Source organism: Trematomus bernacchii, unplaced genomic scaffold (genome assembly GCF_902827165.1).
Source record: "Trematomus bernacchii unplaced genomic scaffold, fTreBer1.1, whole genome shotgun sequence".
Classification (NCBI taxonomy): domain Eukaryota; kingdom Metazoa; phylum Chordata; class Actinopteri; order Perciformes; family Nototheniidae; genus Trematomus; species Trematomus bernacchii.
Window position 1 is genome coordinate 2,994,791 of NW_022987593.1, and position 23,602 is coordinate 3,018,392.

The 23,602-nt window shown below is 39.9% G+C and overlaps 1 protein-coding gene across 2 annotated transcripts in view; it reads left to right on the forward strand.

Annotated features, from left to right (window-relative positions):
* LOC117481586 (alpha-1,6-mannosylglycoprotein 6-beta-N-acetylglucosaminyltransferase B-like) overlaps nt 1-23,602 on the forward strand; it is a 101,326-nt gene that overhangs the window by 71,751 nt on the left and 5,973 nt on the right. Inside the window, exons 9-15 of one of the 2 annotated variants that reach the window (XM_034129321.1) lie at nt 12,360-12,491; nt 18,450-18,583; nt 19,466-19,596; nt 20,396-20,401; nt 22,141-22,299; nt 22,500-22,646; nt 23,161-23,277. In XM_034129321.1, the coding sequence (XP_033985212.1) occupies nt 12,360-12,491; nt 18,450-18,583; nt 19,466-19,596; nt 20,396-20,401; nt 22,141-22,299; nt 22,500-22,646; nt 23,161-23,277 (826 nt within the window). The remainder of the gene's footprint in view (nt 1-12,359; nt 12,492-18,449; nt 18,584-19,465; nt 19,597-20,395; nt 20,402-22,140; nt 22,300-22,499; nt 22,647-23,160; nt 23,278-23,602) is intronic. The other variant, XM_034129322.1, reaches the window with a different exon arrangement.

The window sequence follows — 23,602 nt, forward strand, 5'->3', positions numbered from 1 at the left end:
CTTGTCAAGTCTCTGTAACTTTGGTGAAACTTGATTCCTGACCGTGCAATCAAATGAAGTGTTAACAAAAGTTGTATGCACGTAATAAAGGTTTGTCAGCCGGAAATCCAAACCTTTTACTTTGATATCACTTTGATAGCTACCCACTGCCTAAGTGTGGTTTTCATATGATGCCAGACAATAACACTTTTGTCTCGCTCGTAGTCCATAAATAGTTATTTTTAATGTGTTTCTGCATAGTTGTTAGCCAGCTAGTTGTTGAATATAGGCTAAGGGGGGTCAGCCCTCTACAAGCTGTAGGCCCCAGACAGTTGGCTCTTGCTGAACAAAGTTAGACTGACAGGTACAAGGGGAAGTGTGAGAGGTGTGATGTGCGTGTTGCAAGGAAGTATGTGTGTTTAGTCATTCCAGACCCAACGCTGAGGGCTTTTCAATCTTCTCTTTCTGGGAAATGGAAGCAGAAGAAGAGAGTTGTAGTACTGAATGAACTCCAAGCACCGGGGACACATTGAGCCGAGCTCCAGTCAAACCAATGCTATCAGCCATTCATCCATCTCCTTTCCCTCAACTAGCTTTCTTTCTCACAAGAAGTTACCTGAGGCAGACAGAAAATGAAATAAGGAAAAGGACAAAGAGGCGTTGGAGGATGTGTAATGTCATGTAGTAACACATCTTGCTTTTCACTCTGTCTGTATGACCAATTACAGCCTTCTTCCCACAGTTTTTCCGTAAACCAGGCTTTTGTTGTTCTTATGGCTGACAAAAATTGGCAAAAACACGCAATCATTGTTAACGGATAAAAAAAGACACCTACACAGCTGAATGGTGATTTATAGAAAGATTTGCTTTAAACATAAAAGTAGATTTTCATTCACACATTTTAACAATTACATGATCTTTTTGTATTTCCTTTCAAAAAGCTAGAGCCCAATCTTTAAAAGGATTACATAATACTGGACTGAGGCATTCTAATTGCAAAAAAGGAAGGCCTTTAATAAAACTGTAAGGGTGATGCACCATAGTAAATGATAAAAGGTTTTTCTAATAATTGTAAAATTGATTTGTCTATCACTGTATAAGCCTTACAGTGGACGTGGTTTTTTATCAAAGAGGTTTATCAGGAACAGTTTATATTCTATTATTGATATGGGCAAGGTTATTATCAACTGAGTTGGATGGCATATGAGGTTGAACGACTTAGATACTTTAGCGGGATGCTGAAAGAACTACATTCATTTTCATGTTATGAGAAGTAATGAGTCCTTTGCTTGAAATATTATCAACATCATAATGGATCTTAATTGGTTCTCAGTGCAATGGTGCAAGACCGCAGCTGATAAATTGGTGTGCAGCACCTGCAGAGCAAGCACAGAGTCATCAATTCTGATGTTGGGAAGCATGCAGTCATGCATTAAAGGAAAATATCAATAGTTACACCATCAATTATGTGCATTGTAAAACTAAACCCTCTGTAGAAGATCACATACAGTACATGGTGCTATTTCCAACTTGTTTTATTTCTACTTTACTTTTATTTGTTTTAAGCATAACAGCTTTATCTGTGTTCTTGGTCAGTGTCATCTCTCTATTCTCCATCAACCCTTTGAAATATATAATAGTATCTTTAACACCTAAAGTAATTGAAATGCCATTTAAACCAGAGACACCAATTTATCACATCTGTGCCAAGCACGGCGGAAATTGGGGTCAGAAATAGCCTATTATCCACATGTTCCTTTAGCAAACTTGACAGTGCTTTATAGTTATATCAGAGCCCTTGTTATCTCCACTTTTATTGAAAAAGAGTGCAGCTGATGTGAGCAAAGTCAAGCATCATTTGGAGCTGGGCCTTCTTACTGTACCTCACAAACCTCTCTGGAGTTGTTAAAAGTCAAGGCGATAACCCAAAACATTTTGCTCAATGATGCTGTCAGTGTTTCCTCTTCCTAATGGCGCACAAAGCAACTGGCTGTCAAAGCCGGCTTAAACTGATGTCAGTACACCTGATATCTATGTGTCTTCTCTGAGAAGAAAATTGGGCCATTTTAGTGCAGCCAGCCTTGAAATTAGGCTGAGCGAAGAAAGGGGTTGATTTCACTAAATCTAAATGGATTGCTGTCGTTTCTATCACCTTTACTTTTTCTTTGATTCCCACTTTGTCTAACCTTAGCCTTTTTTTCTCTCTATCTCCAGTTTGTGCAGGTTTCTTCGTAATACCTGACCTTACAGTAAATGCAGTCACAAAACACACTGACAGTGCTTTTTGTGAAACACTGCAGACAGAATGTTCTGCTTCATGAAAAAAACTGCTTTGTGTTTCTGCTCCGCTTGTCCATATTCCGTTATCCATGTCCATTATCTAGCAGTCGGTAACATCAATGTATAAAGCAGCTTTTCCACAGCAAGTAAAATCAAGACTTACCTTTGTAATTTCATAGTAGTATTACTTCCGACTTAAATCAGCCCAGCAGAAAATGACCCACTTAAATGTACAAAGTGCCTTTTACTTACGTTTCAAATCGCTGAACTTATGTGATGATTGCTTATTGTGCGGTTGTGTATACATTGTACGTGACATGCTGAGGAACAGAATATTCTTGACACATCTCTAAGCAGTTGACCAATCACAGAAGAGCCTGCCAGTTAACCAACCATACCAGACTGGGCTCTGGTTTCAGACAGAGGGTGAAAAGAAGTGCTGCATCACAGGCAGTATGATAAATAAAAGACCTTATTAAACATTAACAAGCATCTAAACCTACAATTGAACTTAAAAATCCAAATATGAACCTGAAAATGGGCATAATATGTCCTCCTTAACATGGTTACTACTTATGCGTCACTGCTCCAATCATATAAGGGACAATATTTTGAGGGAAACAACACTGCAGCTTATTTCACCAAGTTTGAGAGGCACAGGTGAGAGGCGGATCTATTTCCTGTCGTTTGACTGCCACTGGAAAACAGTTTTTCTCTAAAGCCAGCGTGGGTTTGAAAGTCAGATTTCAGGTGTGTGCTCCAGCTAATTCAAGCAGCTGAGTGCAGCTTCAGAGGGTCAATGGCCTACAACACATGGTGAAAATTAGTTCTCAGTTGGCACTCCACTCTGTCAGCGGGGTAATACTAATGAGTTCACTCGAATACACTGTGTGTGTGTGTGCCAATGTGTGTGCGTGTGTGGGGGGGGTGTTGGTTTTTCACTTGCATCTGCACAGCCACTTAACTTTGCATGATTTGTGAGTGTTTATTCCTACACATTCATCCATATGTGTGTGTTCGCTCCTCACTTGATTGAAAGGCATCTGCTTGCTGTATCTTTGACTGGCACTCTCCTTCTGTTTGGTTCCTCCCTGAGTACCGGTGGCAGGTTGCAAAGTGGATTTATGTGATATGCACCATGTGTGAAAACAAATTGATATGTGTCTCTGCCAAAGTATCTATTTACACATCCATATCAGACTATATGCATTTTGATATACAGTGTAGGTGCTGTGCCTTTTCACATGTGTTTGGTCAGTGTGTGTGCTTTCAATTCCCTCAACTTCTTCTGTCACAGCCAATGCCCACTCCTATTCTTCTTGATTTAGTAGGAACAGCTCTAAAGTTGCTGACAAAGGGAGAAAAGGAGGACTGCCTGACGTTTTGGGAGACCATGCAGGAACTGGCTTTGTTAGCAAAGGGTGTAGAAGCAGTGTGAATGTGTATGTGATTCAGTATACGTGTGTGTAAGTACAAAAAAAATAAAATCACATTTAATCGAAAACCAAATCCCACACTTGAGGTCATGAAGGTGTTTTCTCCAACTTATTATGACTTCATCCTAAAGCCCTCTCTCTCTCTCTCTATCTCTGTCTCTCTGACGCCCACCCCTTGCGGCTAACTTGTCATTTCTCCTTTCACCTTGCTTCCCCATCTTTCTCTCTCTCCTCCTCCCCCTGCTTCACTAATTCTCCCTCTCTTCATCTGAGAGTTTTATTATCTCTGACAGGACTGTTGGATTTTTTCCTTTTCCTTCTTTCATCTTTGATTCATCCTTCCCTCTGCTGCACTGTCCTTCTCTCTCTATCTCTCTCTCTCTTTCTGTATATTGGTGTTTATAATGCCTTGCGGCTCCCTTATCTAGTGCACCCTGCCTTGGCTGATAACTGGTGCCTGTCAGCTGCTTGTAGCACTGACGTAGATTAATACGTGTTTTGGTGCATATTGTTTTTTTTAGGGTTAACGATTGTGTTGAATGCTACGTATGTATTAGCATGTGTGTGCGCGTGTGTGCTTGTTTGTGCCTGTGAAGTAAGAGAAACTTTGCCTAGGCGCACACAGATTACCATCCCGAGAGTAATCAGAGGCGGATATGGAAACGGATGATTACATGGCTGTTTGAGGGTTTGATTATGTGTGTGTCTGTGTGCATGTGTGTTTGAGATTGTGTATGTGTGTGCCCAAGTATTACTTTATTGCGCGGAACATTTTGGTTTTGCAACATTATCACTGTTTTTGGCAGGATTTCTTTTAAATTGAAGCTAACTACACACACACACACACATACACACACAGTCACACAACTGAGGTAACTTCTTGACATGTAAACAGACTCGTCTTCCTAAAATGGAAGCACTACGCTGCCAAGAGCTTCCTCCAGGGTCCACACATGAGAGGATCAAGCTGGTATTGCACAATTTTATCATCATGTCACGGTGATAAAGTTTTAAACTAAGTTTCAAGGCAGAAAGCTTTTGATGTTACCTTATGCAACACCAAGGTAACATATTTGATGACATTCACGACTAAGATATTTTATATTGCAATATTTTTGCAATGCTCTTCTTTAAAAATTGCTTGTAGTAGGGTTGGGCCGATGAAGAATTCCTTCATCCATCGCAGATGGCTGTCAGTCATCGACCACTGAACCCAATATTGTTATTTTATGGCTCCATACCCTCCACACCGGCACCAGGTTGTCTGTGAAGGCACTAATGGCGTTCATTGCGTGCCAGAAACATTGTCATGGTTCAAATATTTCTAATTGAGTGTTGCTTCTGGACAGCAAACACAGGAGTAAGAGAGTGTTACGTTCCCTCCAAAATCTAGGGGTACGAAGGGGAGTAACAAAACACAGAACGACCAGCACGAGAAAAAAGAGGAAACTGATCTCTGAAGTCACCAAAATGAGATTTAATCCACCAATGATAGACAAACAGGTCCCACACAAAGACGAAGATGCCGTGCTGCACCCGTGCAGCCAGAGGAGAAAGAGAGAGGCCACTGCAGCCTTCCTCAGGTCCTTTAAGGAGGCCCTGATTGGGAATTTGGAGCACCTGGGGAGAGGCTGCACCTGGGGACAATCAGGCTGCACCTGGGGAATCAGAGGGAGAGAGAGAAAGACACACACAAACACTACGGCACGTAACAGAGAGACAAAGAGATCTAATGGTACAAATGCAAGTATTTATACCGTCTATGTAACCCACACATTTCTGTCACAACAGATAAGATGAAGACATCCTTTTTAACGTAATGGTGGACCAGTTGCTTGTCCAAGTGCTCACCATTGCAGCAGAGATGAGAAACAAATCAGGCTAACTATACAGGTGTGAGGGACCTGTATATTTAATTATTTTTATAAACAATATAATTTCAATAAATAAATGCCATATCTAATTTTGAGCATATCATCACAGCTCAATATTCCACAAAACTTGTGATGAACGTTTTAGGACTTCAACCCATCACCAGGATGACAGCTCTTAAATATGGAAATGGTAGTGATTTACATATTTTATTTTGTATGCATAATTCTTATGAGTATTAATCTCAGTCCTCGATGTAAAATAGGACAATAATATGAAGTTGTAAATGATCTATCCATGTTGTTTAAGTCCTGCAAAACAGATTGTGAAAGTTCTGTCAAGAGCTTATTCTTGCTTCAGTCAGGAAAGAAAAGGGTAAAAATAAAGATGTGATTAAAATAAAGTGCCTAGCTCTAGATGTCAAAACATGTTCATCACATTGATGTGCAAAATATATATGGTTGTGCCAGTGCAATTCTTCCTTTGATAAAATAAATTGAGAAATATGTGCATAGACACAACTTAGCTAATGCAATACAAAGCTACCCTCACTATGTTTTTTCATGTCTTTATTTTATGGCAGGACACACACATATTCACACACATTCTGTACAGTGCTAGTCTCAGCTGCTTTCACTCTCGTGTCACCGATGACCCCGTGACCCTCTGTCAGCCACGACAGGGGGGATGACTTTAGCTGACAGACTGATTGAAATTGCCTTCAACTTTGGTGTACTGCAAACAAACACACACACACACACACACACACACACACACACACACTCACACACACAAAACCTGGCAAAGAGGCATAACAGACCTATGTATCAACTCATACAATCACTAGAAACCAGGCATAAGTGAGAAAGGATGTCTCCATTTCTGCACACCTTGAACAAGACAAACACACACACGCTTACCCACACACACATATAGTAATAGATCTATGTGCAAAATGTCAGATATTATCGCTCCACAAGCTATACACCGTATCGCATTGCATAACAGCCTGCTAAATTGCTCCTCAGGAGATCAATAGAGTAATTTTCTATTGAGTGGAATAGCTATAGAACCATGTGCAGAACAACAAACCAGTAACACAGACATGCACACATTGAAACACACAAAGCATGCACACTTTCATACAGCATTTCACTGAGATTGTATTGATTGCTTATTTATTGAAAGAGAAGAAAGTTATTAAAACTGTTTTTGCCAATATATGAAGTGTGTAAGGAGCAGATGTAACACACTGTGTCCTGCTTTCGTGTGAACATCGTCATGGTCATGTGACTGCAGCACAGGCTTGCATTGTGTTATGATTTTAAGGTGACAGGTGATTTCGTAGCTCAAGCATCTGCATTCACATACTTGCACGGACCATTTGTCTGAGCTTAGGGCGGTTTCATATTGAATATATATGTTTATTTTATTTTCAATTTTTATATAATATGTATTGAATTGAATATGACAATACTGGTACAATTGTATATGTATAGCCCTCAGAACACATACTGTATATGTAAATATTTGTGTTCTGAGGGCTCGTTGACTACATGCCAGCTAGGAGACAAGAGAACCCTGGGTAATGGCACTCCTCTGTGGCCCTGCATGGCACTCGAACTGTATCTGGGATGGCTGCCATCGTGTGTGCGTGCTTGCGAGTGAGTGCAAGGTTTGTGTGTGTTTGTTATTTTGAGCCTCATAGTATGGTATTTTCTGTGTGTCAGCATTAATGCATTCACAGTAAGTTATGATATGTACAGTATAATGTTTGTGCGCACAATGGGGCGATGACTCTATATCATCTGTGTGGCCTAAAGTTGAGCTAAAATCCAACTAAATATATATGTCCTGATGTTATATTGTGCTTAATGCTGTCCTGTAGGCATTTAACTGAAACTGTATTTGATTCTTGCCTACTGAATGTTCAGTTCTTCAATTAAGCATTTTAAGTATATCATTTCAAACTATAGCAAATTTGACCCTGCTCTACTTTCAGATCATCATCTCTGCCTAACTGCAACTGTAGATTTTAATTAAAAAATCGAAAAATGTTTGTTATGGATTAAATATAAAACCATAGATTTGGAAATTTCCAAATGTACTTCCACTAATTACAAATTAGCTTTCGCCTGTTTTAGTCTGACATTGACTCTTGTAAAGTGTGTAATTAGCAGTACATCCACATTTAGTGTCATGCCATAGAATTTCACTGAAACTGTGGTGAATAGGTTGTTAATACTGTACCGACTTCTATCAAAGGGTGCATGTAATGGACAGCTGGTTCAGCGGAGCTTTGTACAAATAAACAGAAATTTAGAGATCAGGTATTCAGGTATGTATTTTCATCAACAACAATTGTCCTTGAGCATTCATTAACAAAAGAGAGAGCCAAACTAGACCAGCTGCTGCTTGAATGCTGCCATGCTGCTCTTTCCTCACCTGTTGGTCCATTTCAGTCCCTGTTTCTCTCTTTGTTTCCTGTCCTCCTTTCTCTTTGTTTTCTTTTATTCTTTTTTTATCCCCAGTAAGCATTCATGTAATATAACAAGCCCTTTCTCACTCGCCTAATTCTCCCTCCGTTCACTATTATAACATAAAGTCCGACACACACGGTGACTGATGGACATCTGCAGGCAAACAAAAGGCCTGACTGAGCTGCAGCGCTGCACAATGAAAATGGATTGACCATAATATGGTGTTGCTAGCTTTCCGCAATGAATAACTAGAGATGCTGCAATCATTGTGAATTACAGATTTTTCTGAAAGCTTTCATAATAATGCTGAGTGTGTGTATATGTTAGTGATACAAAGCATTCATGGGGATATATATTCATTTAATTTAGTATGAACAATTAATTCAGCCTGGTATTGATATAACAAAGCCAACCCGAAGCAAACAGCCTCCACATCTTCTCCTTATTGGATTTTTCTTCAGTCTTGGGGCATTGATAAACTGACAATCTATCTGACCTATGTGTCCACTATTGAGTTAAACTGTAGCATTGTCAAGGCTGCTGATACATCAATGCATTAACATAGACAAAAAACATTTGTCACATTAACAAAACTGTTTTTAAGACAGAATATGATGTGGTAGTTAAAACAAGCAAAAGGATTCTGTCATGACACTACAACCCTTGATATGGAAATCTGTTATATTATTATGTTCCTAATAATTCGGTATCTCCGTTATGCAAAAGATGTCAAAATCTTTGTGACCTAAATAGCAGAAAATATTACAATTAAAACACTGTTAAATACAAAAATAATGAGACTACAGTATTGTCATTGAATACATTGAGCTTACATTGATGTACAAATGCGACTGAAGGTGTTTTGTTATTAAGAAGTCTGTGAGGTCAAGGTGTAGACTAGAGTGTGTACATTATTCTCTTCTTAGACCTTTTCTTCCTTTTTATACTTCTATCTTTAGTGTCCCTCTCTATTTATTTTCACAGAGTTCATCTTTGACCTTTAGCTTTCAGTTTAAAGGAAATAGTCTAGCACATAGATATTTCAGTAGAAAATGATTGTGCAAAAAAGCAGGCCACGATGTGACATCTCTTAAGCACCTGAAAAAGTGTTTTTCTTCAGTGCTCTATAATAATAAATATTGTATTTGAAAGAAAGAAAAGTGAGTTTTGTGAGTCATCAGTGTACCTTCCTTGGGTCTAGTGTTAGGACCTAAGGCATACTTTTCATATAAAACCTCTGTAGCAAATAATACTGTCGGAAGCTTGCTTTCACTTATCATCTCTAAAATGTGATTGGTCCTTATTCAATGGACTCTTTAACTATGGGAGTTCTCCATTATCTAAGAGGACAGAGGCATGGTATCGCTAATGGAAACTAGACAAATAAGGGGCACTGCACTCCAGGCAGAGTGCACACTTGAAATCCCATCATGCTATTTCATAATGTGTTAGGGGGCTTTGAACCACAAATGTCGGCTACCTTGTATAATGCTTGGATGCAGGCTACATTACAGTGGGGAATTTATAAACCGCTGTGGTTTGAAATGTCAGACGCGTGGAAGTTGGAAACTTTTCGGGAATAATACTTAAAGGATAGGCTCACACATTTTTTAAGAACAAGGTACATTGTTTATGCCCCCCCCCATCACTTACATTTATACCACATTAGAAAAGAAAATCGAAGAAAATAGAAAACTATCCTTTCGACGATCTTACGGCCAATGTTTTTATCTTGCATGTAACCACTCAGCTACCAAGGCTCCGCTAAAAAGCTCATATGTATACAAAAAAGACACTGCAGTTGTGGGCTTACAGTACTACCACAATTTAAATTGTGTGTTTACTGCTGTGTTGTTGTGGTTAGCAGCTGTCTGCAGAGCAGCTCAATCCAACGACCCTTTAGACAAGCAGGGCAGCCATAAGGACTCCAATGTAAAACTATCATAGCAGGATGAAACTCACCAGGGGTAAGAATTGCATTACAGTTTCCATTAGCCTTTAGCCTCAACTGTCACAGAAATAAGAGCTAAGTAAGAGCGAGAAGACCACTCACAGGTCAGATATCCAATAACAGGTCTGTCGGCACGGTAACAGAGAGGCCCTCAGTCGATCAATAAGTTGAAACTGAGTCAAACAAGGATGTGAAACTGGACACAGTACATCAAATGAGGGTACTGTGTGTGTGTGTGTGTGTGTGTGTGTGTGTGTGTGTGTGTGTGTGTGTGTGTGTGTGTGTGTGTGTGTGTGTGTGTGTGTGTGTGTGTGTGTGTGTGTGTGTGTGTGTGTGTGTGTGTGTGTGTGTGTGGGTGGGTGTGTCATGTGCTTAACTGTATAAGTGCCTCTGTGTGTGTATGATGTATATCTGCTCTGTTGTGAGATCCAATGGCCTGCTTTTGAATATATAACAATACTTTTAAGTGCACACACACACACACACACACACACACACACACACACACACACACACACATACCCTCATCACATCAGTTTTTCTCTTTCAATTTTAGTTATCTCTGTCTTTCTCTCTCTCCATTCACCATCTGTTGTTGCTGCTGTAAGGTTTATTTCAGCCAGGTCATTATGCATTCAGCTCTTTTCATCCTGTTTGTTTGAATTATATTTGTGCTAAAGGCCTCCCCAGCTTGACTTTGATTGAACTCAGCATTACACACATGATTCTATCTGATCAACAAACACACTTTCAATTTAACTTTCAGTGAAAACACTATTTATTTTTGTATCTTAACTCCAGGGAATTAGATTTTTGACCTCGATACAAGAAACGTTTTCCCAAAGCAAACAGAGATGTAAACAGCGATGGGTATTCCATTATTTCACATCACCTTGTCGGGTTACTTCATGCAGTCACTCTGAATATCTTTAATGGCATGCTGGTGGTCTGTATCAAGTGTGACTACAACAGTTCATTTTTATATTCCACCTTAGGCTGTTCTGTAGCTCTGGCCTAATGCTGCCATATTTACAGTCTGTTTGTCTCATTTAGGTTGGGGTTTTTGCTCTATTGCTTGACGCTCGAGCATTACAGGGTTACAGGCTTTTATTTCATCCGGGCGGCATATATTCTAAAAAAAATTCTTCTGGTTATGCGAACAATGTATTGTCCACTTTTCCTCTTATTACACCTCACTGCTGTGTTGTCTGCACTTAGAGATGAACTGTCATTCAATCAGGAATGTCTGATGATTATGTTTATTCTCTGTATCTGGAGCTGTTTCTCTCTCAGTTATAACTGCTCGTGATAATCTCTCAGTTCTTCTGCTGATGGGAATGTGAACATCTGCACTATCTCTTCTCCAGTTGAATATACAAAATGTCATGCCTGCCATTGTATTTTGGTTAGATAATGCTAATGCTGAAAGTCAGTGTTTTGTACGGTATAGGATGACTCACAAAAAAATGCTGGAAAGCAATTGGCTGCAAAAGATAATCACAATATTGTCAACCCATTGTAGAATTGTATACACAAAAGTACATCTAAAACATAGCCCACTCAATATTTTTCAAAGTATGAGAGCACCTGAAAGAAAGAACAGGCTCATTGCTGAGTTATTATAGCTCATCAATATGCAGCACAATGAGTATGTATCACTACGTACCTCTCAACTTCCCAGAAAACCCTTGCACATTAGACCTTACAGATTTATTTCTGAGACCTTGTTATAATAATGATCTATAGTACAGTAAAGCAAAGGTGGCCTTTACCTAATAACTACAAATGATGATGATAATGGGGACTGTAGGCTTCCTCCCTTGTTTATTATCTGCAGTGTGCTCAACTGAACTCTGCTTCTCTTTATCATAGTTGTGGCTGATGCCCAGGGATGAAATAAAAGACTGGTAGTGAACTCGTGTTACTTCCAGCATTATGTAAGAACATCATAAAAAAAGATATCACCTTGCTAAGAAAAATAAATCAGAAAAAAAAAATCAGAACTGATAGAAAAATCACGAATGAAACCAAAATAAAAGTCCTATCCTTCCAGTGCTAGAGGGGAAATAATAAACAGAGATATAAAGTTAAACCTTTCATTTTTAGTTTATTTAACAAGAAAAAACTCAGCTTCTCCATTTCAAATGTTGATGAATGCTTTTGACTCCAAGCTGCTGTATGTTCCCCTTCTCCTTTTCATTGTTTTTGTAACAAAACAGATGATTTTTGTTGTCCAAGTCTATAATGAATGCTTGGATGCTCTGAAGGTGCAGTCCATATGCTCGAAAGTATTTTTGGAGTAAACCTTGGTCTTTTTTCTCCGCTTGTCTAAACTCTGTACTTTATTTGTGTGTGTTGCAGGTTCCTCGGTGTGCCTCCAGGCCGAGGCAGTTGCCCACTCACTGGCCCGCTGCCCTTTGACCTCATCTACACCGACTACCACGGCATGCAGCAGATGAAGCAACACATGGGGCTGTCACTCAAGAAACACAAGTTAGTGGATGTGCATTGTTTTTGTGTGCGTGTGAATTCAAGTATCTCACTGTGTGTGTGTGTGTGTGTGTGTGTGTGTGTGTGTGTGTGTGTGTGTGTGTGTGTGTGTGTGTGTGTGTGTGTGTGTGTGTGTGTGTGTGTGTGTGTGTGTGTGTGTGTGTGTGTGTGTGTGTGTGTGTGTGTGTGTGTGTGTGTGTGTGTGTGTGTGAGCAATTTCCTGCAGACAGGTACATTTATTGGATGTGTTTATGGATTAACTATTGCTGGTAACAAGGCGTCTAAATGTCTGTAACTCATTCAGCTTAAATTCACACCCTCTATGTGTCAGACTAACGCACTTCTGTGTGTATGCCTTCTCCTTCTAATCATTCACCTCCTTCCAGTAAAGACCTCAAAATGCACAATATGTCAAACATGATTTTGCATGTTTTGATGAAATGGAACGGCACAAACTGGCACCGCACCTCCTGTCATTCACGATTACTCTTCACAGCAGGAACAATATAATTATCACAAGTAACACGAGTTTGTAGGCATATGAGAAATATACAACTTAACATTCATGCACATTGGGACACATGCACATTAGTTGGTTTGAGGATCTTTCTCTGATCAAACTGAGTTTCGGCAGGTTATCATTGCTGTTGTTTTGTATGCACTCCGGAGGCTCACTGTCCGCAGCAGCGTGGCGATTAAACACAGAAAGAATAAGAGACAGGGAGACAAAAAAAAACAGGAGACATCTGCCTGGTGAGAAAGAAAAAAAGATTAGGGAGATGTTAAAAAGAAACAGGCTGAGAAGTTTTATTATGCTGTTACAAAAGTGTGCTTAATGGCTTTTGGCATTGCTACAAAGATGGAACAACTTGAAAAATAGGTCACGACAGTCATGAGACAGGGGCAACAAAACAGTAAAGTAATACCCAAAACAGAATTGAAAGTGTCATAGTGTGTTAAAAATAATAAGAAATCAAGATATTAGCTGCACAACCCTGCAAAGCACAAATATACACCTTCATATTATCTTGAGAGGTATTCCATTTTGCTGCCTCAGAAACACATACGATTAAAAGTCCAGCCTGAGCCATGTCCTCTGCAGCCCTTTATTAAAAAGAGCAGGCACCCCCCTCTGCCCCTCTCTCATCTTTACTGGTCCAGCAAATTGGTATCTCTGTCTACCCCTGTGTGTGGTTGCAGCAATTGACATTGTGCACTTCTTCTTCTTCTTGCTCCCAGCATAAAGAAGCAACATTGAAAGATAAAAGAGCAGAAGGCATATGTGAGTAGGAGGCCATAAGAGAGTAAAATGAGGAGAGGAAGAGATACAACTGTGAGAGTGTGTGGAGAGAAGACATCAAAAAAGAAAAGAAAGATCATAGAAAGAGAAATGGAACAAAAAAACAGCCAACCTGACACCACACGTAAAGGACCGCTCCATGTATTTTTAAAATCCAATTATGAGAGCGAGAAATGCATTACGGGTGGGCTGGAGAGCTATTTTCTCAACACACAACCTGTTTTGCTGGGTCTTTCTTCCTCATGATTTGTCTCTCTCTCTCTCACACACACACACACACACACACACACACACACACACACACACACACACACACACACACACACACACACACACACACACACACACACACACACACACACCACACACACACACACACACACACACACACACACACACACACACACACACACACACACACACACAGATACAGTTCCCACAGACAAGATGCCAGTCCGCCAGCAGTCTGCACCTAATTGCTTGCTGATGTCAGCAGTCCTATCACTCCGGCATTACCATGCAGAGTCTTGATTTCTGCTTTCCCTAACAGAATGTGACTTTTAGTGTTTGCGAGAGACGCTCTTTTGTTCGCCCGCGAAGCTCGCAGTGAGTGAATCATCTGAATATTTCAGCAGTAGGGACGGAACGAGGTGCATCTATCCTCATTTACAGAGGATGTGCTTCAGTGATTTTAAATGTATTGAGAAAAATGCCCAGGATATTCGATTATTTGGTCGGGTGCAGATTTACTTGTATTTACAATCAGGTGTATGACGTACGATATACACTTGTGTTTGTATTGCTCGACTGTAAAACAAAAACAACACTTCTTTTTAGATTTCCCCACGTGGTAACGCTTATTTTAACAGGAACTCGTGCCAATGCTTTCCATCCATTTATCTTTACCCAACGATTCCACTATCCCCTGAGGTTTAGAATAGGTCAATGACATATCTAATCAACTCTTGCTCCCCCCCTCTCTCTCTCTCTCTTTCTCTCTTGCCTCATCAGGTTAGGCCAGTCTTCTTGAGCCCTGTGTGCTGAAAGGCATCATTAATCAAGTGCTCTGAGCTTTGGGGCCCTTCAGCTTCCTTTAATTACTTTAGTTTTATGTTCCCACCGATATCCACATTCATTTATTATGCCTGGACAACACGATGCTGCTCTGTCCAGTGTGTTGTGCTGGTTGTGTGAGTGTGAGGGTTGCAAGTGTGCTGCTGTTGAAGATGCTGATAGGAGATTGTCTTAAATCACACCCACTCATCGGATAATAAGACAAGCACATTGATTTCCTCTGTTTACTGAATTTACTGCTTTCAGTTCGGCAGTTCGGAGAGGGGCAGGTGCCTGAAAATAATAGACAAAAATAACGATGAAGACAAACGAATAGACTGCTGACTCCTTGGCGATACACATTTTAAGCAGTTGTCATCTTGCTCAATTTTTTTTCTTTTATTGGCTAGGATTAGTTCTCCCAAGTGAGATTCTCTACAACACAGGTACTGATGTCTTGGGGCTTATAATTTACTCTTGCTTCCACAAAATCGCGAATGTTTAAAAAAATGTATACAAGAATGAGAGACACAGAGATGGTACAACAGTTAACGCTCATTATCTACACAGATCAACACAGAATGCATATGAAATGCTGCAACAATTGTGAATTCAACGATGACGTACTGTGGCGATAGTTCTATCCAATTGTTCAGGAGTTAGAGCATTATTCCACTCAAGCTGGTCAAATGACCAAATTATTAGTATTGTTTATTACCAAACAAAATTATTATATAGTATCTCAAAACAAATACACACACACCCTAAAGTACTAACAACACCATTTAACAAACTATTAACACGTTTAAATAAAGAACACTTGAACACTATGTCAACAGTGTATGTATACAAACATTAGCATATTGATACTACTGCATACATGTAATATTATATAAACTCTATGGAATAATTCATACTTATTATATATGCATTATAAAGTACATACAAAGGACCAATGATGTATCTTCATTACATTACACAATAACCAAATAAAATCCAAACATTTGAAACTTATCTTCATCTTCCATGTTATCCAGACAAGAAACATTAGGGGTGTCAGGAAGAGGGCATAGCAGTGGAATTGTTTGTATAAAAAGTCTGTGTAATGGTCTTACCTTTTATCATGCGGAAATGTAAGAGGGGGAGACAGAGGCACCATCAATCATAACTCTGCAGTAAAATGCTTTCTCTCAGGAGTAAAGGAATGTCTTGCATCTTACACTACTGCTTTGTAGGTGTAGCATATTGATGTGGGCATCTTAAGAAGGCTGTGCTGACAGGGATTGTCTAGAAAGAACTATTGATTGAAAGGCTACCTGCTCATTGAGCCGGGTAAAGCATAGTTTAAAAAACTGTTTAAAATGTAAGTGTCTGTTGTTGTCCAGTCAGCTCTTGTTCAGTCTAACTCCCCTAAAGCTGAAGCTGTGGGTGACAAAACACCATGCGTGCCATATTCCCTTCACCCCGGAGGACTGAGCCTTGCTGAGCAGACGTTTAACCCAGATTAGCCTCACACTCTGATCTTCAGATAGATATTCAGCTCAGCTACTCCTCCGCTTATCCCCTCTTCCTCCTCTCCGTCTTTTTTCCCCTCACTACGGGGACCTCTTATCTGTGGGCAGAAACATTTCACCATTTCTGAACCGACGATATGTGATAATGCAGGTTTGAGACAGGGCAGAGACAAGTGAGACTAACATCTGTTATTAATTATTCATCGTCAGCTTTCTTTGACCCTTTCAAGTAGACAACGACACAGCGAATGTTCACAGAATATCATCCTTAGTGCCTTTAAACAAGGCTTCATAGTGTATGCTTGTGACTGTCCTGCAGATTTTTATAATCTCTTTTCTGATATATATTACTGTCAATATATTGGTTGGCCTCTTTGATTCTGCAGTCTTTAATATAAATATCTTTAAAGTTGTTTTCTACATTAAAGCCTCAGTAGAACCATCACCTGAAAAATATATCAACTATCTCCCAGAGACCCTGTCTTTATGTGCAGAAGATGCCTGAATGAAAAGCTGATTGCTGTTACTAGGAAATTGTGAATATTGAAGGTTAGAGAGCAGGTCATTTTGATCTTGTTTGTAAGTGGGTAAGACACAAGATTGGCAATGCATTAGCAGAGTAGTTCTAGCAAGAAGCACTGTAAAGATGACGTTGCTCATTCGAGGGGAAAAGTGCCATAAATGCAGAAAACATGACATCTCATCCACACATTTCCAGTGAAGTTATGATGCAGCAAGGACATGACACGTTTTTTTATATAGCTGTCAGATTATAACTCAAATCAAAGTCCAAGCACTATAGTGTATTGTACTGTAGGAAATATATCATTGAACAGACAGGACACCAATTTGTCCATTGTGAGCAGCTTCAACAGCATAACACGACCTGATGTATTTGAGTATAGATGTGGTTATAAAAGTTGTGTGATCAGACTCTCCCAAGACCACGCTAAATGTGAAAGGAAAGGGTCATGTGACATGGGCTGATATCAGTGATGGATAGACAAAAGAGGAAGTGGACTCGGCCACCTTTAGCTCCTGTTAATCCACTGAGCTATCAGACTGGCTTGATTGAACACACTCACTGTTACAGACAAGGGCATTGAGCGTGTGTGTGTGTGTGTGTGTGTGTGTGTGTGTGTGTGTGTGTGTGTGTGTGTGTGTGTGTGTGTGTGTGTGTGTGTGTGTGTGTGTGTGTGTGTGTGTGTGTGTGCGTGTGCGTGTGTGTATGACTGATGCAAAGCCTAAGTGCTTTAGTGCTGTGCTGCTAAGCGTTCACCTGTAAGCCCTTATCAGTGTCCTGTCACAACTCCCACCTCAAAACCTCAAAGGTTATGTTTTTTTATTCTTGTCATTCTCTTTTCTAACCTCCCACACTGCACTTAGCCGAGATGTGTAATATTTTTGTGTTGTTGTTTGAAACACATTGCTAATATTTTGTGCTGTTAGTTTTCTGTCATTAAGGCTGTTGTCAAAGTTGGGAAATAAATGACTTATATTGGGCAAGATTTACTCATTTGAAAGTGCAAGATTTGTCCTGCATATTGCTTTTAGCTTGTGCGCATAATCTGCAGTAACCTAGCAGGAACATTTAGTGAGGCAGGGCTCAGAATTGTCTAAGGTCACTAAGCTCAGTAAATAAATTATCATGCTGTGATTCTTTTGTTAAAATTGCATTAACACATTTCATGAAAAGTGAGACAGTGATAAAGGGCTCAAATACTTACCATGAAATTAGTAAATAGAATATATATCATATAAATATAAGTACACATGATGAAGAAACATCAATTTTATTTATGTGGTTTTCATACTATATATATCAATACAAAATAAACAGCAAAAATCAGATGATATTTTGGCATCACTTTATGTATTTGAACCAAACCCCATTTAGCAGACTAAAACTAAGTAATGCACTTTAGCACTTTACAATGTATTTGTAAGCAAATAAAAGGACATTTTGAATGCTTATTACTGGTAATATTTTGCTTTTTGCTTGTGTTAGATTATTATGTGTAAGTATAACTCTGTTACATATGATTATTCACATGAAAATGAAAATATTAACGTTTTGTTTTGTGGTCTTTACAGATGTCATATCCGAGTTATTGACACGTTTGGGACGGAGCCAGCCTATAATCATGAGGAGTACGCCACGCTGCACGGCTACCGGACCAACTGGGGCTACTGGAACCTCAACGCCAGGCAGTACATGACCATGTTCCGTAAGAACCAATCGTCATGCTTAAAAAACCTGGTTGTAAAACACAAGCCTCTGTATTTTATAACTTCAAAACGTGAAAGTTAAAACTCTGAACTGTCATACACACAGAGATACAGATCTGTCATTAGGTTTGACAGTGTTTTCACTTTCTTTGACAGGTCTGCCTGCATGTTCACATTCATTTGGAGTAATGTCTCTTACGCAGCTATTTTCAGCAACGCCACAGCTTCAATCTGAATCTGTTCTTTAGCACGTTTCTTTTTCTTTTTCCGCTTCATGCTACACAATATGTCTGATCTGCAGTTTTCAAAGCCCTGGTTGTTGTCTGACTCCTCACTGCCACTGACTGAAACGATTACTACCTAACTCTCTTCTGCTCTCATATTCACGACTCCACAACAGCCAAGTCAATATGTCACCCCCCTGTAGATGCCCACGTTTCATACGGACTAAGCAATTACCCCGCACTCACCCTTTCTTAACGCTTCTTCTTGTGAGTGTGCAGCAGAAGCTTTTGTTCAAACTATAAAAATGCACACAGCAAACAAAAGGAATGCCGTTGATTGTGAGGATGCTCTAAAAAGCTTTGCATTCATGGCTGTAGTTGATTATGATAATGTAAAGTGAAAGTCCGTGAATCATTTTAGTACACCTTAGTGCTGCCAAACCATCTCAGCCTCATATAGCCACCAGCAGCTGGCTTTATGACAATCCCTAGTCGATAATCACTGACTTAGTCATCGAACTGAAGCAAACACGGATGTTTTGCGCTTTTCTCTCTTTCCTCACTGTCTCTCTAACAATTACACTTCCTCTCTTTTGTCTCTTCCTACTGCTATCCTGCCTTACCTTGCTGCTCTCACACACATACACACACATTCAGCACACACACCAGACAACTCATTCATGGGCTTCGTTTCGGAGGAGCTGAACGAGACGGAGAAGAAGAGCATCCAGCAGAACAAAGTCAACAACATGGCCGTAGTGTACGGGAAGGAGGCCAGCATGTGGAAGGTACCGACGACAAAGCTCTGTTTAATGTAAATTATTCCATGTATGAAGAAAATGAATTTCCTGGAGGGCAACAGTGTATAAACAGAACACACAAATCACACATTGTAATTATATGTTGGAAAATGTACACTTATGCACATACTTTATGCATTAAAAAAACTACTCACAAACATTCACATATATGGAAATGTTTTAACATATTTCTGAATGTCTCAAACAGCAGCAGTCTCTTTTTACATTGAGCATACTCACTCACACACACAATACCCCCCACAATAGACTGCAGTGATAACAGAAAAATCCAATGGCAGCATTTTGCACCCCCCCGCTGTTTGCACCATTACAGCTCAGCTTCATGCTGCTCTATATACACAATTGTACAGCTTTAATTTACTAGCAATTTTACTCTCAAAAGCTGCTGCTTGTTCCTCTGCATATTGTAAGGCGGCACAGTTGAGCTTCCATTGTTAAAATGATTATATTGATGTTGTTCGCCGCCAGTACTCTCCACTGTACGATTTGCTGGATTTCTTCACAGTATAGTGAAAGAGAAGAACAGAGACAGGATTGGAGGGATGGGGTTATGAAAGTAGAATAACTTAATCTACAAAAGCCTGGGGAAAAGGCAAAACATTTAAAGTATTGGATAATGTATGGCTCCTATCTTCTTTGTTTTCTCTATTGTTATATTCTTAAGCAAATGTTTTCATCTGATTTTATTTGACATTCTCTCTCTTTCTTTCTTTCATTCTGTCTGTCTCCTTTTCTTTTGTGCTGAAACTGGATGGATGCTCATTAGCTTCAGGTAAGAGACTCATGCTTTCACCACATATTCCTCTTGAGGACAATTCAAAAGAAACAAGTCACTCACTGTCAGAATGTCAAGGACAACTCAACTGGATTATACAAACACACTTATTGTCAGTGTTTGATCCAGACAATTGATTTATGGGAAACTATACTTTTTGCAAGTGCACTTTAATGCATCGCATCATTCTCTCTTCAAGAGTTTTTTGTACAACATAATTATCTTTTCATCATCTTATTTGTCAGAAGGAAGCCTTTCATATGAGGGATGTAAGTGTCCTGTTGTAGGTTGTAACAGAATGTATCTGGCCAATACAGCATTTTCTCTTCCTACACTTTCTTCCTTCTTCTCAAGCACAAAATGCAAGGCATTGGATTCATAGCTAAAACATGAGGTGGAAGCCTCCGTGTTTATAGCTATTATGTCAGAACATTGTGCCTGGTTGGTTACAAATAAGATTCGGCTTTTGTCTACCTCTGTCTGGAATCATGGACCCATTGTTTCCTAAATTAATCTTGGGTGGTCAATCTGCCTCTGTTTACTTTGTAAACAACATAGTGTGGCATGAAAGAGCTACAAGTTCGGCAGGCAGACTTACAGTAAGCACTCTTCTGACATACTCTGCCGATTGATTGATTGATTGATTGATGTCCAGTTTTCTTTTATCTACATCAAGAAAGAAAAAGGCTTGGGCTAAAAATCAGCACAGAACAACATACTTCCTACCAGTCCTACTCCGATGCAAGTTGAGAGAGTTGGCTTGGAAATGGACATGGAGAGAGAGAGAGAGAGAGAGAGAGAGATAGCTGCAAGTGCTGGCTCTGGAGTCTGCACTCTTCCACACCCATGTTTCTCCTTCTTTTAATTCATGTTGTCTGCTGCACTTAGCGCTTGAGCTAATCTCCTAATTGGCTGGGAAAATCCTCACAGAGGAAGCTATCGATCGCTACAGCCTCCAATTACTGCTGCGGGGGGGCAACACCACGGTACAGGGATACAGTAAGCTGCTCAACAGCAGACAGCCCAGTCAATACTGTGGCCCAGGGTTACGCTGCATTCACATGATTCAGTTCGGGTTGTTAACTGATGTTGTTTGGTGTTTATTCTCAAATCATCATGTTCAACCTTGACTTTGACAGTGTGCCTCTCTGGTTCTCCTCTCACACATTTTTATGAATAATACACAAGCCTTGCTAAATGAAATACCAATCTGTTGAATGGATTTTATTGAACATTTTTAAATAGGCTGTTGATTACACAAATGGATTATATATATATATTTAATACCAAGGCTTTTAAACAAAATGTTGCATCTCAAGGTCAATTGTAACCCACGTGCAGGAGACCTTTCACTAGCTAATAGAATACGTTGGGTATAACTATATAATGTGTATCCGATACGTCTCTTATGAATCAAAAACATTGAGAAAAAAAGAATAGTAGTAGTGGTTCAGGGATAAGACATCATTCAGGATCATTCAAGTGTGTGTTTACAATTCACAGCAGCCATTAAGGCCACAATTGTATTCTTATGACTATTTTTTCCGCGCTTTTTTTGGCATGAAAGAGAGATTTGACTGTTAGATTTGAATTATAGACAAACATGGATACTCTGTACTGCATTGTACTGTGCAAACATATGGTACTAATACCAAAATATTGTTCTCCATACAACCTCCTCTCTTCACCCTTCACCCTCGAGCTCACGAACCCGTCTTTTTCCCCTCCTCTCCCAGCAGGGTAAAGATGGTTTCCTGCAGATTCTCCACAATTACATGGAGGTCCACGGCACAGTGTACTATGAGACCCAGAGACCTCCGGAGGTCCCGGCCTTTGTGAAGAACCACGGCCTGCTGCCCCAGCACGAGCTGCAGCAACTGCTGCGCAAGGCCAAGGCAAGGCACCGAAGAAAATAAGACCAACATCTCTCTGCTGTCACTTTCTGCAGCTTCAATTTTCTATTTAGTCTTTTACTATACACTCACATTTATCCAGAGAGTGATTTACACACATAACGCATTACAATGCTGATCTAAAAACATGTTAAAGGGAATTACCGTTATTACAAAAATAACATTCCTGATTGTTCTTCCAGCTCTTCATTGGCTTTGGTTTCCCCTACGAAGGCCCGGCCCCTCTTGAAGCAATAGCCAATGGTTGCATCTTCCTGCAGCCCAAGTTCATGCCGCCTCACAGCTCGCTCAACCATGAGTTTTTCAGAGGCAAGCCCACATCTAGAGAGGTAAGCTCATTATATTCATCACTCCCCCACTGTTACTCACTGATGAGAAGATGTTGGCCCACTGCAGCTTTAACTACCAGCCAAGTTGCCAAGTTGTTAATCAGTGAAACTCTTAAAAGAACTGACAAAAGCTGTAGGTGCAGACGGCACATGTTAGCGCTTGATAAGTGGCTGGAACATGGCGATCCCTGTACAACACGATTGCTATCAAGGACTCTGCACACAGCTTTGGAGGCATCTTTGCAGTATATTTCTCTGGCCCAGTGTATTCTTTATAGCCCTGAGAAGAACTTCTTCAATATGTGACCATGATAAGTTAATATGTTAGTGCTGCTCTAAATGTATCAAACTAGACACTCATATAAAATATATATATTTTTCAATTTGTAAAATGATCATTGAGATTTGTATTTAATACATTTAGTGAGCAATAAAAGATACATTATAAAGACGGCACCCTCTATCTGAAAGGAAAGGTTACGTATAAGCAATATACTCTTGTTGTGTTTTGTAGGTGTCCTCGCAGCACCCGTATGCAGAGCAGTACATCGGCAGACCTCACGTCATGACGGTGGACTACAACAACTCGCTGGAGTTCGACTCTGCCATCAGGGAAATCATGAGGACCCAGGTACTCTTACCGAGTGTAATTCACAGGCGTAGAAAACAAGACGTGTATGTTGTATGCCAGCGCTTTCATCTCTCTGGTGCAGCTAAGCCATCAGGCACTGATATGAAATTAAAACTGAAAAGCCTTTCCTATGGATTCAGCTTCTCCTTTGGTCTAGGCAGTCGTCTACTTTGTGAATGTGAAGAGATGTAATGCACTGATTCCCCATTAAATCATAGTTGATTTTAACATAAATACTGGGGCTAGCTGGGATCTAATCAATCTGGTCCCTGATGGGAAACACTTTGGCATGAAAAGTAAAGTTAAACTATAAAAACCTTTTTTT